Here is an 18,798-nt window from a genome sequence, read left to right as displayed (position 1 = left end):
CTATCTTGCTCATTTACATACTTTGGCAGATAATGAAATAATGAATGTAAAATTTTGAATTCTGTGCAATCACATTTCTTAAACCAATAAGTTAGAAAGGAAAACCAAGAGATTGCACCCACAAAATCAGGCCTAAATAGGTAGTAGAAAGAATAGAAGGTCTTTATTCTAAATTTTATTGTTAATTCAGAATGGGTAGTATCTAATCACAAATGAGATTATCGTGAATAGAAATCTTAACGTAACAAATGATTATCTTGCCATGTTCTTAAAGTTTCCATTTTAATGAGCTATAGTAACATTCTAAAACATGTCGCAATCTGTGCAGTCATCCATATGTGACATCTGCTGCTTCATGAAGTGCATTTCTAAGGTAAAACTATTGGTGGATTTGTATGTATAGTTAGGAAGGCTTATAAAACATTTTTTTGAATGATAAGCACAAGTATTATGTAGTAAGATTATTTTGTTTCCTGAAAATGTTATCTGCTTTGAAAATTTTAAATCTACAAACACATGGGAAGGTGTTTAGCACAAGCATCAATACATGTTTCAGTCAGAATCTAGCAAGAATGGATTCTTAAAAACTTTTACTCACGTACATATACTTGTGTAATGGATTTAGAGAAATTTGTTTCCTCCTAAAAAATCTTAGCGAAGTTGGGTTAGTACCATTTCTTTCCTTGAAAACAAAAAATCCACGTTTTTTACAAACCAGGGCCCCTTAAAACTAATTTCACATTATGTCTTTTTTTTGTTGTTATTATTTTTGAGACACAGTCTCGCTCTATCGCCTAGGCTAGAGTGCAGTGGCATGATCTTGGCTCACTGTAATCTCTGCCTTTCAGGTTCAAACAATTATTGTGCCTCAGCCTTCCCAGTAGCTGGGATTACAGGCAGGTGCTACCACACCTGACTAATTTTTGTGTTTTTAGTAGAGACAAGGTTTCACCATGTTGGCCAGGCTGGTCTGGAACTCCTGACCTCAAGTGATCCTCCTGCCTCAGCCTCCCAGAGTTTTCGATTACAGGTGTGAACCATCACGCCTGGCCTCATCTTATGCCTTACCGATTATTTTCAGACTGGCCTTCAGCCATAGCATATGGGAAACAATATACTGTCAGAGTTTTCCAAGTGCTTATCATGAATTTTTTTTCTTTTTAAAATTTAATGCTTTATTGCTAACTTTTCTGATCTGAAACACTTATTAGGCAGTTGTTCATTTTCAGTTGTAGTCTTTTAAGGTATCTATGTAGAAGGCTGTCATAGAATGCCATCTTCTTTTGTAGGACAGTTGTGTGTGGAAATTGATTTTTTATTTTTATTTTTTGAGACCATATTTGTAGTGTGATGTTTAGAAGGAAGTAACCGGAATGGTTTTCATCTGCTTCTTTGCCCTACATTCAGGGTCTGCTTGTGATAGTGTTTAAAATTGAATTCAGTGCTGAGTTCAAGATGGGATTTAACCAGACTTTTACAAAGGTGGTATCTGTAGATTTTGTGGCAGTCAACAACCCAAGGAGGTGATTAATCATGAGAGACTAGACAGATTTCTTTAAGGTCAAATAAAATTTTACCATTATTGCTGTATAACTCCATTCACCTATCTTTTGAAAATATGTTTACATCTTGGCTTTTATGTATACTTTTTTTTTAAAAAAAGCATATTTCTAACATGATTTTTATTACATGCTTCACTAGAACAAAATTTTCCCAAGTTGTTATTATCCAGTTCATCCTGAAATCTTGGCCTCAAGCAGTCCTCCCACCTTGGCCTCCCAAAGTGCTAGGATTACAGGTGTGAGCCACCGTGCCTGGCCCCAGTTCATGTAATGTATGTGTTAGATTCTTATAATATTACTATTTATTAAATAAAGTTATATTTCTGATAGCTTAATTACTCCTTATATGCCAGCATAAACACTATTTGCCTGGCACTACTTTTTAGGTATTCCCCAGACCAGTTTGTTAATTTTATTCAAACTTTAGATTCCAGTTCAAGTATAAAACTCAAATTCTGCCAAATTATTAATATTTCAGATATAGTGAGTTTATGTTACTGTCTTTTGCAGTTATACTTAGTCCTATCAATTATTGAATTTCCCTAATGTTAATTTTTTTTTTTACAAAGTCAAACTCTAGTAATTCTGCAGTTTTTATGGTGACTTATGATTTCTTACATTATTACTCTTCAGTCTATTATTAAATCAAATTCCAGGATGGAGTTCCTTAGTCATTACATTAAAACAAATGTATGGAATTCCCCCCTACTTTTGTTCAAGTAGTAGTATTCCATCTGTTTTTAATGCTGTTGTATTTTTAACATAAGAAATTATGTGGTTGAATAAAGGAATTGTATTGGAACACACTCGTGTAACGGAGTTACTTGAAACTAAAAATATATTTCTTATACTGTGGAATTCTAACATGTTTTGGTGTAACTGTAGACCTTAATGTATTCTGTTACCAGAGTTTCATATACTAGCAGGTTTTATTTTAGACTACTAAACACTTTAATTTTGAAGAGTATTTGTTTTGAACGTATAATAAATGCACATGGTTAAAAAAAGTTGAAGTATTATAAAAAGTCACACAGTTGTTTACTTCTTTTCTATGGAGGCAATCATTGCTAACCAGTTTCTAATGTATCCTTCAGAGATCTTTTTTATGTGGTCAAAGGTATTATTTTACAAGTGTTAATGTCTTAAGATGAATATTTTAGAGTTTGACATCAAAAGACTCATACTACACTACTTGAGATTTTAACAATAAAAGTAATAATCTTACTGAAATCTAAAACAAACATAAAATTTGTAATTCTGGCCTTGGAATATTGATTTAAATGTAAGCCCGTCAGGCCTTTATTGACTTAAGTAATTCTATTTTGTTTGTAGTATGTTATTACCCAGTTAGTGTATTTATCGCCATAATTTAATGAACCTCTTCCACCTTTAAAAAAATTAACAGTATTAATGACAATGAATTATTGACTTGACAAACATGATTAGCACATCAGAAGATTTTATGACCTGTTTAAGGGTATGGTAACATTCCTATGCCGCTCCTCCACTACATTTTTCAGTTTCTTAGGTAAGTGAAAATAATTCTTTTCTTGAGATCAGGTTAGTTTATATTTGGAGGAAATTACCTTTTTTTAATATTTTCAAATTTTTTTTTCAAAATAATTTGTAACATTTCAAAAGCATTTTCTTTCAAAAATAACATAGGTTCTAATAGATAATATCTGTTTATGTTAATTATATTCTTTAAATTTTCTTATTGAGATTTTTATGCTTTAACTGAGTAATTTAACACCATGGTAATTGGTTGTTGAGGGAACTGTAATAGGAAATTTTAAGTGAAGTAAAAGGTTTTGCTTTATATTATCCTGTGGCAGAACTCTTACTTGAGTTTTTTGACCAAAATTAAAATGAAAAATTTTTAATGACAAAAAGATTGACTCCCATTAGTAAGTAGCCCTAGAGCTAGAACATATTTTGCATTGTATTTTCTAGTGATATGTTTGGATTTCTTTATGACAGGAACCACTGCTCTGAGAGTAAAACATGTGAATTTTTTCTGCTAATAGCAAAAGTAAAGTTTTAGTCCCTCTACTGGCTGTCTTTGTTGTAGCAGAGCTTAGGTTTTTTGGGTTTTTTTTTGTCGTTGTTTTTTTTAAAATATATCTTATTGTAATTATGATAAAAGCTATTTATAACTTTATGGCCAAGGTGAATATTGCATAAATTCTAAAGGATTGTCTCCCAGCTGAGTGACTTTATAAACATACTTAGGAATAACAATGTAAAATAATTGCTCTTAAGTATAAGGATTTGGGAATTATTAAATTGCATAGGCTTGACACCAGATAGTGAATAACATTATATTGCAGTAATTAAGTTGTAACTCTCTTTTAGACTTTGGAGGTATTAAAACTTTATTTTTTTGTAAAACATGACAAAAATCTTACAGTACTGGCAGACAACTAAAACTGTTTTTTAATTTGCTGGGTAAACAATATTGACAGAAAAAGATGGCATTATGCAGCGAGTAACAGTGTAAAATAGTATATAAGAAAACTTTCTTGGAGCTACATGTTCACTTTCTGCTAGTGATTTAGAGATTCATGCTTAAATAAATTTGTTAATGTCAAACGTTTATATAATAGAGATGGGGATACATTTTTCCTGAAGAAATAATAAAACCTTATGTGTATAAATTACATTCATTTAATCATTATTCTAATTTTTATAGTAACTGATTATTGCTTTTCTTAGTGTGATTCTTGACTAAGCTCTTTAATCTTAGAGAGGAAAGAATCTTGGGCATGGCAGGGGATAGTTGGTACAGTGAGGATGATTGTATTTTTCTTTTTTCTTTTCTATGTTTGATCTTTATCTGACTTTTCCAAAATTTAAAGTCACTACAGAACTTACTATTTTATCTTGTGTTTGTGTGTATACTCTCTGAAAGTTGAAGTTATATCGTTTTTAAAAGTAAACATTGTTATATATAGTGTTTTGTTTCAGTGTGTTTGTGTTGGGGGAGGATACATTGATTTTATACATAAATTGATGGCTAAGTAATTACAGAATCACAGGAATCTACCAAGTAAAGGAATAATCTTACTATAGTTATTTTTATTGCAGAAAGAATATATTAAAAACAAAATAATCTGATTGTAACACCATTCCTTGTTGGGTAAATATGGCACAATCCAGGTTGGTATGGAATTATGTCCAAGAGAATTTAGCAGCTGCCAGTAGGACCTCCAGATGGTGCAGAAAGACCATGTGGATTTTAGAATTAGAACATCTTAATAAGGTTCTGGCTTTGCCACTTACCATCTAGGCCACCTTGAGTTATATCATTTAATCTCCCTGAATATTTTACCTCACTAAGGTTTTTTAGGGTCAGATGAGATAAGTGCTTTATTGTTATTATCAAGACAATATAATAACAGTAATGTTACTGTTATTATGGTAATTTCAGGCCCGTTTAAGGGTAGCCTCTGGAGAGTATTTTGTATAAGACTAGTCAAGTTTCAACTAAAAGCTTTGTTGTGTTGTCTAAGAAAAAATAACTTTGGTTTTAGTGTTTGAATTTAGCTTAATTAAATTTAATAACTCAGACTTTCTGTCAAGTTTTAATATATTTTAACTTGATTTTGTAGATATTATGGGGCTTTAAAAAGTACTACCTTTCGGGTAGATGTCGTCATTTATATGAGTCTGCTACATGGTAGATTATTTTTCTTTAATTAGAAGTATGACTAATTCTCTGTGCTTATACAGGAATAAAAGTGAATGGGTGTCAGATTTTTGGTCAGAAAGTCTAATTTTTTTTTTTTGAGACGGAGTCTCACTCTGTCGCCCAGGCTGGAGCGCGGTGGCACGATCTTGACTCATTGCAACCTCCGCCTCCTGGGTTCAAGGGATTCTCCTGCTTCGGCCTCCTGAGTAGCTGGGTGCTACAGGCATGTGTCACCACACCTGGCTAATTTTTGTATTTTTTGACGGAGACAAGGTTTCATGGTGTTGCCCAGGCTGGTCTTGCCGTCCTGACGTCAAGTGATCCGTGTGCTTTGGCCTCCCAGAGTGCTGGGATTACAGGCAGGAGCCACCGCGTTTTATGTTTTTGTTTTTGTTTTATGTTAAAGTGTAGAAGTGATATAGAAGACCCTACTACAAGTATTGGATCCATGCTGTGGTGGCTTTTGGAGCTTTGCTGATTTGTTTTTGAAAGGCAACAAGTCAACAGAAGTAGTTTAGCTTAAGGGTGGAAGCAAGATAAAATAGTTTCGAAGCTATTAGGACCTCTTGGTTTTTTTATCTCCCGTAGGCAATTTTTGAGCTAAAATACTACCGGTAGAGACAAAGAGAGAGATTTATTGTCATATGTACATATGTTTATTATGTATGAGAGTAGAGATTGTGCATCATACAGTTAATACAATACCTGATATATAGTAATCACTCAATAAATCTTTGAATGGCCAGTGTGAATGAGTAGATAGTGGATGACTGAAAGACACAAGAGGGAGATAGTGCTCCTTTTTATACCCTAGTAGCCCAGCAAATTCATGAGTTGTTATGCATTGAGTTTGGGGAGTACATATTTATATTGAGGTAAAGGTAACATACATTTTTTGAATCTTGTTGAAGTTTGAGTAATTGTAAATGGTTCTGTGAACCCAGGCCGATTTGTATTAAGCTATAATCAGTGAGTCAGTGAATAAGTTGTTTTGTGCCCAGTGCCTGCTTAGTGGTGTGGAAAGAAATACGACATACTCTTTGCCTTCAGCATATTCAAACACATGAAAAAATAACAAACAATACAAGATGGTGTATTTTTTTTTAATTGTAAAAAACACAACAAAATTTACTGTCTTAACCATTTTTAAGGGTATAGTTCTGCAGTGTTAGGTATATTCACATTGTGTAAGATGGTGCGTATTTAAATTCATATTTAAATTAAAAATTATTCAAAAAGGTGAGAGGATGTTGAAGGGAAGTGGTATTCAAACTGTGCTCCATGAAACCACTCAACTCTAACTTTATTTATAGAAACATTTTCTTTACCTTCTTATTTATTTAATTTAAAGTATGAAAACTACCACTATTAGAATATGGAGAGGGAAAGGTGATTACTAAAGGCCAGAGTAATCAGTGAAGGCTTTGTGGAAAATACGAAGATTTAAACGGGGCCTTAGGGAATAAGTATGAGTTGGGTAGCTTTGAGGAGGGAAGAGGAAAAACATTCTACTTTAGGGATAAACAATTAAAGCTAAGAGTTGGGAATGATCATTGCCTGAGAAGACATATTATTAGAATTTATTATATATTTTGGGGGTGAATGGTATGAGAGACAATATAATATAATAATTCCCCAAAATGAGTTCTATTTAACATGAATATTACAGAGAAGGAGGGATAAATTAATTCATGTTTTCTCCCTGCAAGACTCCTGTGACGTTTTAATGCTGCTATGCATTTAGAATCTTCTAGAGATTATATCTAACATATTTTAAGTTTATTTAACCAAAGGAATCTTCCTCCCCCTGGAACCATTTTTTTCTTGGGTACCAGTTAGAAAAGTGCATGTGTCACAAGTTGAATGGTTTGATCAAGACGATCTATTACATCTCCCCCACTCCCACTTTAGGATGATTAGGTTATAATCATATAATTAACTGAATTCTTTCGACAAATGTTATGTATATATTATAATAGGAATTGAGAGTTAGAAAGGTTATAGAACCATAGAATATTATATGTTTATAACTTTTCTACATTTTTGTTGTTCTAAGTATGGTCTGTCGCTATTAGTGTCTTCTAGCTGCCAGTCTTGTTAGAAATGAAGAATCTTAGTCTTCATCCCAGATATAATCAGAAACTGCATTTTGTTTTTAAGATCTCCAGGTGACTCATATGCACATTAAAAAATTGTCATACACAGTTCTACATTTAATCCAAGAAAGCTTCATTCAATTCTTGGTACTGTTAGTGGCAGAGAATTTGATACCTTTGATTTCAAATGCAAGGTTTACCCTCTTGAAATTTATATCCTTTGGTCTTAGTTCTGTCAGTCCCTCAATTGGGAGCTATTTGTATGTAAAAAGCAAGCTTACGTTTGTCTTAGTCCCTTACCAGATATGTCACCTAGAACTGATCATTGTGCTAGTAGAATGGGTTGGCCAGAGATTTGAATGGAAGCTATTGAAGTTATCTCACCTTCTGTGTAGAGCATTTGAGAGCCCGTGCTACTCTGTTCCATTGCTTTTGCTACCACTATTTTTGTACTTTTCTCTCCAAGCATTTTCTTTAGGTAACCATTTTTAATTTTAACTTTTCTTTTTTTTTTTTTTTAAGCAATCTAAATAATTTTTTTCTTCATATCAATTTTATTGTAACATCAATCTCATGGAAAAGTGAACGTAACTAAATATATTTATAGAATCAAGATATGGCTGAATTGACATTGAATGATGGGGCCTTCCTCTTTAACTGCTCAGGTTAGAACATTTTATGGTTGAAATTAGTTTGGCTATTGCCATGATTTCCAGCATATTATAGTAAAGAGAAACAAAGCCTTGTAGGTAGACACATATAAGATCCTATTGTATTTATTATTATTATTATTATTATACTTTAAGTTCTAGGGTACATGTGCATAACGTGCAGGTTTTGTTACATATGTATACTTGTGCCATGTTGGTGTTCTGCACCCATCAACTCGTCAGCACCCATCAACTCGTCATTTACATGAGGAATAACTCCCAATGCAATCCCTCCCCCTTCCCCCCTCCCCATGATAGGCCCTGGTGTGTGATGTTCCCCTTCCCAAGTCCAAGTGATCTCATTGTTCAGTTCCCACCTATGAGTGAGAACATGCGGTGTTTAGTTTTCTGTTCTTGTGATAGTTTGCTAAGAATGATGGTTTCCAGCTGCATCCATGTCCCTACAAAGGACACAAACTCATCCTTTTTTATGGCTGCATAGTATTCCATGGTGTATATGTGCCACATTTTCTTAATCCAGTCTGTCACTGATGGACATTTGGGTTGATTCCAAGTCTTTGCTATTGTGAATAGTGCCACAATAAACATACGTGTGCATGTGTCTTTATAGCAGCATGATTTATAATCCTTTGGGTGTATACCCAGTAATGGGATGGCTGGGTCATATGGTACAGACATTTCTCAAAAGAAGACATTCATACAGCCAACAGACACATGAAAAAATGCTCATCATCACTGGCCATCAGAGAAATGCAAATCAAAACCACAATGAGATACCATCTCATACCAGTTAGAATGGCAATCATTAAAAAGTCAGGAAACAACAGGTGCTGGAGAGGATGTGGAGAAATAGGAACACTTTTACACTGTTGGTGGGATTGTAAACTAGTTCAACCATTATGGAAAACAGTATGGCAATTCCTCAAGGATCTAGAATTTTAACTTTTCATCTTGTACTGTTAAACTTTTGCCAAGTTTAGAGTAGCCCTACTATTTCCATAGAACTAGCTCTTAAAATCTTTCAAACCATTTACCTAGTTATTTGCTTAGACATTTTGATTATATGCATACCTTATGGTAATATTCACCTACTGTCTTGCCTTCCTTTTTAAGAAAGTTTCTCAGGAAATGTTCTTTTTTTATTGTAATTTATAATACCTACAAAAATCAAATTATTAGAATTGAACTACTAGGATCCCTTTTAACAAATTAAATACTCTTAGTTACATAAATATATTCCCTCTAAAAATGAAAGCAATACACAAATTTATAAAGAAGTGAAAAATCCATCTTTTTCTTTACCTAATCCCTCTTTCTCGGGGTTAATCACTGTTTAGTTTATGTGTCCTTCTATATCTTTTCTTAAAACGTACAAACAGGTATATACCACATGTAAAATGAAACTAGAAAGGGAGATCGTATATATGCTGTTCTGAGAATTGACTTTTTACTTTTTAAGCCAAAGTCTAAACCTTTGTATGATCAATGTGTTTTTTGACTTTAGGGAAGAAACCCTTTTTTCTTGGAGCCAGCAATAATTATCACAATTACTGATGGGAGCAAGTTGACTACCACCAGTGGAGTCCAGGATGAGGTAAGTTGTGCTTATGTTACATGGATTACGCAAATGCAGTTGAACAATCCTTTATTTGTGTAGGATATTGAACACCTTTAATAGGTTCTCTTGTTGATTATTTGATGCAGTTTAGAGTCATCTGTCTCCTATGGCCCATCTTTGTTTGTAGCAGTGTTCCTATTTTCTTGAATAAGAATCTCTTCTATGATAAATGTTTGAGCGTACCCACACCCCGTTTGCATGTGTATTTATGAGTTATGTGAGGGTGACAGTGTCAGTCTGTATCATAAATAGTACAATGAATTCCTTTGTTTTTTCAGATTTAAAAAAAGGGTAACAGCATTCTAATAATTTCTCCCTATATTTCAGTGGATTGTCGTTGGCAGTCCAACGACTGTGGAAACTCCTTGGCTAGAGTATAGCAAAGCCGAGAATAGGTGTTAAGACTAGGAAAAGTAAGGTTTTTGGACATTTTTGTTTTCTCTAAGTCAAATGTATTATTAAAAAAAAATTTTTTTTTTTGAGACAGAGTCTCACTCTGTTGCCCCGGCTAGAGTACAATGGCACAATCTCGGCTCACTGCAGCCTCCACTTCCCGAGTTCAAGCGATTCTTGTGCGTAACTGGGATTACAGGCATGAGCCACCATGTCCGGCTAATTTTTGTATTTTTAGTAGAGATGGGGCCTTGCCATGTTGGCCTGGCTGGTCTCGAACTCCTGACCTCAAGATCCACCCGCGTTGACCTCTCAAAGTGTTGGGATTACAGGCATGAGCCACTGCACCCAGCTGTATAAAAAATTTATAGCTAACCTTATCTATTCTGCACCAACATTCGTTATGCAGAGTTGTGTGTGGTGTGGTATAATGAATATAATAGATTTTTTTAATTTTAAGGTGTTTTTACTATAGTATTTGAACTGCTCTTTAACATGGGCTGATAAAGGTGATTGTTTCGATGGCACTTTATGGTTTGCATGTGCTTTAGTATCTTAATTCCCATGATACTTATAAGGGTTTAATTACGCAGGAAAACTATACATTTTAAGTTCAGTAGCTTTTAGAATTATTTTATTTGTGTGACATTGTGAAATATAAATTGGACATGGAGTCAGGGCATGTGGGTCCTAGTCTTTGTTTAACTACTTTCTAGCAGTAAACTTTGTACCAGTGACCTAACTTCCTAACCTCTATCCTTCTCCATGAAATAAAGAGAATAACATTTGCCTTACTTCCTAGGGTTATGGGTTATTTGAAGTCTCAAATAATGTATATGAAAGTACTTAGTAGGCTGTAAAGAAAAGTACATAGTATTGTTCTTTCATGAGCCATTGGAACCACTAAAGAAACGTATTTCTCTGCTCTTATTTGGGGGAAAAGAGCTAAAATTGTTTTATTTGAACAGTTGATATTAAAGTTAATTTAGGATGTAATTCATGGAGATAGAGCTGAAATATTTAGGTAGATTATAATCCATGATTAAATAATTTATAGTCTATATATAATTAGTGGCCTTGGAATGCTCCATAGCTGAACTTGATGGGTTTTTGGGATTTCTTAGATTAGTTGACATGTACAGCTAATTATGGTCCTGCTGCTTTCAGAAACAGGTAGATGTGGATTATATAAAAAGCAAGCAATAAAAATGTAAAAATGTCATTTTAGCTGGGCGTGGTGGCTCACGCCTCTAATCCCAGCACTTTGGGAGGCTGAGGTGGGCAGATCATGAGGTCAGGAGTTCGAGTCCAGCCTGACCAACATGGTGAAACCCCGTCTCTACCAAAAATACAAAAAAATTAGCTGAGTATGGTGGCGCGCGCCTGTAATCCCATCTACTCAGCAGGCTAAGGCAGGAGAATCACTTGAACCTGGGAGGCACAGGTTGCAGTGAACTGAGATTGTGCCACTGCACTCCAGCCTGGGCAACAGAGTGAGACTCCGTCTCAAAAAAAAAAAAAAGAAAGTCATTTTAAATTTGAAGCTCTTAAATTAATTTTTCTTCTTAATAGGACCCATAATAGTTAACCATTTCATTCAACTTTACATATTAATAAATTAGAAGTCTTTTGAATGTTTGTTTTATCCTTAATGATTTTGATTGAGAAGTCATTTCTGTTTTCTGTTGTAAAGTATTATGTGTGAGGTGATCAATTTGAGGTACTGTCTACTGCCTTTGTAGAAATGCCCTTTAGGGGGCATGTATTTTGTTTCCATATGTTTGGATCTGTTTTGTTTGTAAAATTTGTTTTGTGGGGACCTCTTCTAGCTTAAAAATATCTGGAAATATACATGTGTATTGGAATTGCTCACCTTTCTTCCTATGTCTTCCTTGGGAAGGATTTTGAAAAAATAGGGCAATGTGTTTATAATAACCTGAAACTACCTTGCTAGTAAGGTTAGAAAGATTTTTCTGTGGGCAGAGATCATACCTTTTAGTTCTCTTTTATCTTTTACAATTCTAGCATAGTATCGACAACAGAGCCTATATTTTTAAAAAGTATTGATTATAAACATTGGTGTATTGAATCTGGTAGTCATCAAGTTCCAAACTGATTACCATTGCAACTTATTATCTGAGGTGGAAGGTGCATTTGTTTCAAAGCAAAAGTAAATTATTTTGAAGTTGGAAGGAACATAGGCCATTGAGGTTAGGAATGTCTTTGATCCCCTGCACGTTTTCTTAATGTACCAACAAGACTGTCTTGTTGGAGCAAAGAGAAAGTTATCCTAGATTAATTTTTGCTAAATGTTGTGAGATGTTGTGAAATAGTGTAGCCTAAATAATTATGTGATTTGTGTTAAGGAGCTTTTCAATTCATAGAAAAGCATAAAGATGCTTTTTATATTGTTCTTGTGTGTGTGTATTGTGCATGTGCATGAATGCTAGATGTAATCTGTATTCTGGTTCCTACTAGGGAATAACAATTTTGCCTTTGTATCTCTGTCTTTTCACATCTCTCAACCTTTGCCTCTGGCAGAACTTGATTCTTTTTTAGATTTATTCAGTGTGTGAATGTGTCATTAATTTCCACATTAGAGATGTGTGTACTTAATCTTGGTTGGCTTGTGGCTGCTGTTAGTATGACCTGTTACTTGTTATCGAGTTGTATATTCCACCTGTATGATATCCTTTGCTTAAGAGTCATGTCATCCAACATTGTATATTATATCTGTTCTGTTGGTGCTGTTTGTCAGGAGTAAATGTTCTTGCTTCTTTAAAATCATCCTTATGTCATCTGAGGAAATATAGAACTCATTTAGTCTTATATTTTACAAATGAGGAAATTGAGATCCAGGGAGTCGGAGTGAGTTGCTTAGGTTATAACATTTGTTACTGCCAAAATCTAGATTAGAATTTATCAATTCCAAAGACATTCCAGCACCTCCAGACCAGTGCTTTCTTCCTGATATGGCTACTGCCTTTTTGCTTGATTCTAATTTTGTGTGTTCTTAAAATTTACCTTCTATTTACCTGATTTTTTTATTTGTCTACTTCAGTTTTCTATATAAGTGTCTTTTTGGTATTCTGTTCTTATTCAGTGTTCCATGAAAAACTATTATGACCAGAGCATTTCTAGGCAATGAGGATAACAAAGATAAACAGGACGTATCTGGTTCTTAATATTTAAGTTCACAGTATTATGGGGGAAATCACCTATTAAATGGTTTTATGAATGATAAAATAGGGATACATACTAAGTGCATGGGAGTACTAAAGCAGGGGAAGGGTTAATATTACCTTTAGTGTGTCAAATCTTGTATAATGTGAATTTTTATAGTATAATTTCATTTTTGAATGACTGAATTCAAGGATCTTACGAATGATTTGGCATAGGGTGTGGCTTCTACCTTATATCTGTGAATTTTAGGAAGAAGCTCAGTGTAAAGTTGTTTTGAGCCTAGAAAATAGTTTTTGTAACTGTAGGAAAAATGTGGTGCCCTGTTGTCTCTTGACCTGGCTAAGTATATATAGGCCCAAATGAACCAATTTCTTACACCTTGTTTGTCAGAAAAATGTAGGAATACTGTTCTCTGGGACAGCTCGTCACTTAGCAATGTGTTATGAATTAGGAAAGAAAAGTAATAGCTATATTATGAATGAAAATCTTGAGCTGTATATGATCATTTTACATTAATTTATGATTTTAGTTATATCTTTGGGCCTCATTTAATCAAAGTCCAAGCCATTGTCTGAGGTGTCATGAATGTGTTTCTAGTGTAGTATTTTTGGATAACTGTCTAGGATTTTTGATGATTGCTTGGATTGAATTTTATGTGTATATATTTGGCCTTTCTTTTAATGCAACTATTTGATAAAACTGGTTGTTTGCAGCATTTTCACTTATGAGGAGTGTGTTAGATAGGACTTTGAATTCTGAAACATGAGAAAACTATATTACTTATTTCCTTAGTAGTTACCTTTGATGTTGATAAACATACCTGTGTCCAGATACTCAGTACTGTTTGTCATGTTATATAACTGATATATATATCAGATGTTTTGGTAGAATCAACAAATTATAATTAGAGTTATTGAAAAGGATTTTCTTCTGATATCTGCAGATAATCCGCTCTAGTACTGCTTTGCAATGGAAAACTATTCTGTACTATGATTCCAGGAACACATGGCTAACGAATATTGCTCAATAAAGGAGCCCAGAAGAAATCCTGCCAGTACTTTCTTAGCGATGAATGACATTCCAGGATAGTGTAGCAGTTATTTTTCTCTTCCTTGAAAGTGCTAATAGTAGTATTGTCTTTCAAATATTGAGATTTCTATATGCTGATGAGTTCTTCTGCATCTCATTACCAACGTTATGATTGCCGTGGAGGCTAACATTGAGAGAAGATATTTGCAGCCAAAGTAATCTGTTGGGAAGAGTTTTACTTTCTTATTAGCTGTCCCTGCTTTTTTAAGCCTAACTAGGACAACTACTTTTACAACTTCATGGGATAGATATTCAGAAGGGCATGTCTTCATAGAAAGAGAATGAGTAGTCTCAGCTGTGTATTCAAATGGCTGGAGATTGGGGTCTTCTGTTCCAACTTGTCGGTTCTCAAAAATTGATTCAAAAGTCCACCATTCTTTGACATACGAATCATTCTAGGCAGTGTAAATGGGTTTTTATTCACTAAAATCACTAAAAATATCTGCCAAAGGGTATCAAAACTCTGATTTCATTGCGTAAAGACTTTTAAACATATATTTAAAATAGTTGGTTTTTCCAAGACACTTAGAATTTTGGAGAACTTTCTCTTTTTTAAAAAGATCTGTAAGGAATTTTGAGGGATGCCATAGTGATGTGATAGAAAATATCAAACATTTTATCTGTGTTTACATGTGTTGAAATTTTCATGTTTATCCTGTAGTAGCCTCTTCACAGTGATATTGCTAGGGACTCAGTAACAATCTGAAGATTAGCTCTAGTCTTACTGATTTGGGATTCAGATGTTCTAAATATATGCATAACACTGCTGTATATGTTAGTCTCTGTCAATTCATCTTTCTAAAAACATTTAATAAGAATATGTTGAATGTAGATTATTTGTATTTCTTTTTCTACTCATATTTTTGGCCCTGTTCTCTCAACCCCTGGATTTATTACTGTTGGTATGTTATAGGAATATATACATCTGCAATTATTAGTAGTTTAAAAATATGTAATTATAATAATGCATAAAGAAGTTGATGAAATATTTCAATTTAATATTATAGTATATTTTCAGCAATTTACATTTGCAGTACTCTTATTGATATGCTTTTCTTCAAGATTGTGTAGTAAGAAAGACTCTTTGAGTACTTCTAGACAAACACAACAATGGAGAAATTTAAAAGAAATGATGGTTGATCATTCTAACAAAGCTGTATGGCTACAGTAACTAATCTGCTTTCTAGAATTCCTTGTTAAGATACATCAAAATAGTTTTTATTCAGAGGGTGAAGCAATTTCACCCTGTGTTTATTAGCCTGTCAGAACCAGTAAGCAAAAAGAGATTCTACATATGTAAGAAAATTTTATTTAGAGATGTTTCTATTATCCAATTCCTAGCTCTTATATATATAAAGTACTGTGGTATTTAGAACAGTAGTTTTGAAATGGCTGCATCAAAATCACCTGTTGTGCCTTATAAAATACACATGCCTTTGTTCTTATTCTGGAAATTTTGTTTCAGTTGATCTGGGAAGGACCTGGGAATCTGTATTTTCAGAGTAGCCCATGTGATTCTGATGTACAGTCAAATTTAGAAACTATAGTTTTAGAACACAATCTAACCACAATTTTTTTTAAGCTACACAAAGCATGTGAAAATGAACAACTTTTAACAAAACAGGTTAGAAAGTTAGAAATGTTTTTGACTTAGAAGGCCATCAAAAAGTATTTTTTTAGGATAAAAATAATTATTGACCTTTAGAATTGTTAAATTTGGGAATGGGTTTCCAAGGGATATGGAACTGGCCTTCTGTGAATATTTTTAATAGGATAATTTCTAATTTGCTTGGTATTTTAGAATAGGTTATTGAATAGCCCCCAAAAATTAACTTCTGTGCTGACTGCAGTCAATCTGCAGTTACTGCTTACAGTGTGCTGTATTGAGGACTCTCCTTAGACCCCATATATGAGGAGAGAGGTCCATGTAATTAGCATTACACACACCCACCCACACCCACACCCACATCCACACCCACATACCCTGCCTTACCAGATGAGAGCAGTTTATACAGAATTGTTGATACTTACACTTAATTTTCTAGACGGTTGCTGCAAAAATACCTTTCCAGAATGAATTCTTTAGATGTTGAATTGTGAAAGTATATTTTAAATTAATTCAGCAACGGTTTTCCTTGTGATACATAGTGACTTTGGCTGTGTATAAGAATAGTGGCAGCTCCATACATTTATATTTAGTTCTATATTTATGTTCTAGGTACTGGGGACACACAGATGGAATTAAGCAAGGCTAGAAAACGTATTATCTTTGAAGACAGGCAAGTAAATAAACATTTGTAAATACATTAAGATAAATCTCATGGCAGAAATAAACAGAAGGTTCTGAGACAGCATAAAGAAAGGAGTAAAGTGTTGAGGGAAGAGTAAGGAATTGAGCCATGACATTTCAGGAAGTGGAAACAGTATGCAAAAGCATGAAGACTTAAAAACAGTGTATCAGGAGATTATAAATTGTGCACCTGGAGTATGGAAAGTATAGGTAGGAAGAGTAGAAGCTTGAAATGTAGGTAGAGGGCAGATAATAGCACCCTAAGGAAACAGGACTTCATTCTGTTAGCATTTGCAGGGAAGGTATTGAAGATTTTAAACAGGTGAGTCACATGATCAGATTTGCATTTTAGTAAGGTTACTGTGCCAGCAAGGTGAAAGATGGACTGGAGGGTGGTAAGATGGGAAGAGTTAGCAAACTACATGTAACAACCTAGAAGATAATGGGGAATGCCAAAACTTAGCTAGTGCTGGACAGGAAGGCAGAATTCTGAGAGATTTGGTAGGTAAGCTAGGCAGGTTTTCAAAGATGATTTGTAAGATAGGAGAAAAAAGGCAAAGTATTTGACAGAAGTCCTGAACCCTAGGGCCCATGCTTGGTCTGAAGAGAGTTTTGTGAATTCCCTGACATCCTATCTACACATTGTCCATCTGTGTGCATGAACATTTTTCTGGGTAAAGAGATCCATACCTTTAATCATATTCTCAAATAAGTAAAAATACACTGGTTTAGTATTATTTTCCACTTTCCAACTTGGGCATCTATGTGGATATTTGGTAGTGTTAACTGAGATGTGGGTGATAAAAAATAAAAGAGAAAGGAAGGTAAAGTAATTGACAGACAAAGTATCATTACCTTTTGGGTAAGGATGTTTTAAGGGAGTTATAATCTAACATTTAAAACAATTATGTCAAAGATTTTTTTCTTGCCTTTTAACATTATGTTTTAGGAAAATATTTTGTATTTAAAAATTGAAATGAGCAGATTCTGATAGTTAAATTTTTTTTTTACTTTGAAACAGATTTAAATAAGCCTTAAATCAGCTTTTAAAGTTTGTTTGAAATTTAAGGACATATAATATGAACATTTAAAATTGTTATTTCAAGCAAACATTGAAAATTCTACAGAGTGCTAGTTTAAGAGCAGTGTGTGTATGTGCGTTTTACTCTGTGTACTAGTGTCAAGTAAGTTAGAGGACACTAGCCTAATTTTTTGTTTAATAGATTGGCAGTTTTCTGTTAAACTTAGCCTGTTTGGGTGTTTCATGCTTCTCCACGTTAGATTTCAATTTTGAGAGAATGAAAATGGTGAGTATGTGGTCTTCTGATGTTGCACTCTCCTGTAAATAACCCTTAGGCTGCCAGTCATTTATAAATACCTTGATTATACTTATTTAGCTGTATTTCCATAGTGATTTTATTTAACTTCCACTTTCATTTGTTCTTTTCAGATGTAATACCATAGATACCAAACTTTAGACTTTTATATTAGGAATAACCTTAGTGTAGTTACTACAAAGACATTGAAACTATGGGCTTTACATCAAGGCAAGGCTGCATTTTGTTCTAGACAAGGCTATTTTGGTATATTTTTCCCCACGCTCTGTCTTTTCAGATTGAATTACTGATTTTTCCCCCTTTGTTTTGTTTGTTGTGGTTTTGATGTTTTTTTTCCTTTCAGCTAAAGGAGCAGCCCAGTGGTTTTCAAGAAGTGCCAAAGTGCACTGACTGTCTCATGATGACTGGTGCCTCAGGGAGGGTCATGATTCCTGGATACAGGATCGACCTGATCCTGGATGTCACTTCAAGCAGTCAGATCGTGGGGAAAAGCCTTGTCTAATGGCTAGCCTTCCTCAAAAGTCTGATGCTAGTCATCTCGGAAGGCCTCAGAAAAAGCCTTAAAGGTGAGCAGAGTAGAGTGTAGTTCTCTCTGGGGGCTATGACTATTTGTTGGAGATTCTGATTCAACATAGAATGACAACCCTAACCTGATAAATCCAGGTTCAATTGGTAATTTAACTTTGAGCTTATAAATTGGTTGATGATTATCCGATCCCAACTTTTGAGTTAGTAGAACCACCTTGCTAAGCTTAAGATCTATAAGTGAGGGACTTGGTATTTCCTGGGGCTCTTAACAGCTTTAGGTTAGTATCTTGTTTTAGACAGAAATAGCATTGCTATTATAGCTAAGGAACATTTTGGTTAC

General features: G+C 34.1%; 1 protein-coding gene across 8 annotated transcripts in view; it reads left to right on the top strand.

Moving 5' to 3' along the window:
• Nucleotides 1-18,798, top strand: part of INTS6 (integrator complex subunit 6) — a 200,408-nt gene that overhangs the window by 14,254 nt on the left and 167,356 nt on the right. For all 8 annotated transcript variants that reach the window (XR_012092585.1, XR_005236459.2, XR_005236458.2 and 5 more), the window contains exon 4: nt 9,525-9,614. Coding sequence is in view for 2 of the 8 variants with exons in the window: in XM_037986669.2 (XP_037842597.1) it covers nt 9,525-9,614 (90 nt within the window). In the remaining 6 variants the exon portion in view is untranslated. The remainder of the gene's footprint in view (nt 1-9,524; nt 9,615-18,798) is intronic.

The sequence above is a fragment of the Chlorocebus sabaeus genome, chromosome 3 (genome assembly GCF_047675955.1).
Source record: "Chlorocebus sabaeus isolate Y175 chromosome 3, mChlSab1.0.hap1, whole genome shotgun sequence".
In the NCBI taxonomy this organism is placed as follows: Eukaryota; Metazoa; Chordata; class Mammalia; order Primates; family Cercopithecidae; genus Chlorocebus; species Chlorocebus sabaeus.
Note: the sequence above shows the minus strand (reverse complement) of the source record. Positions and strands in the feature narration are given on the sequence as shown.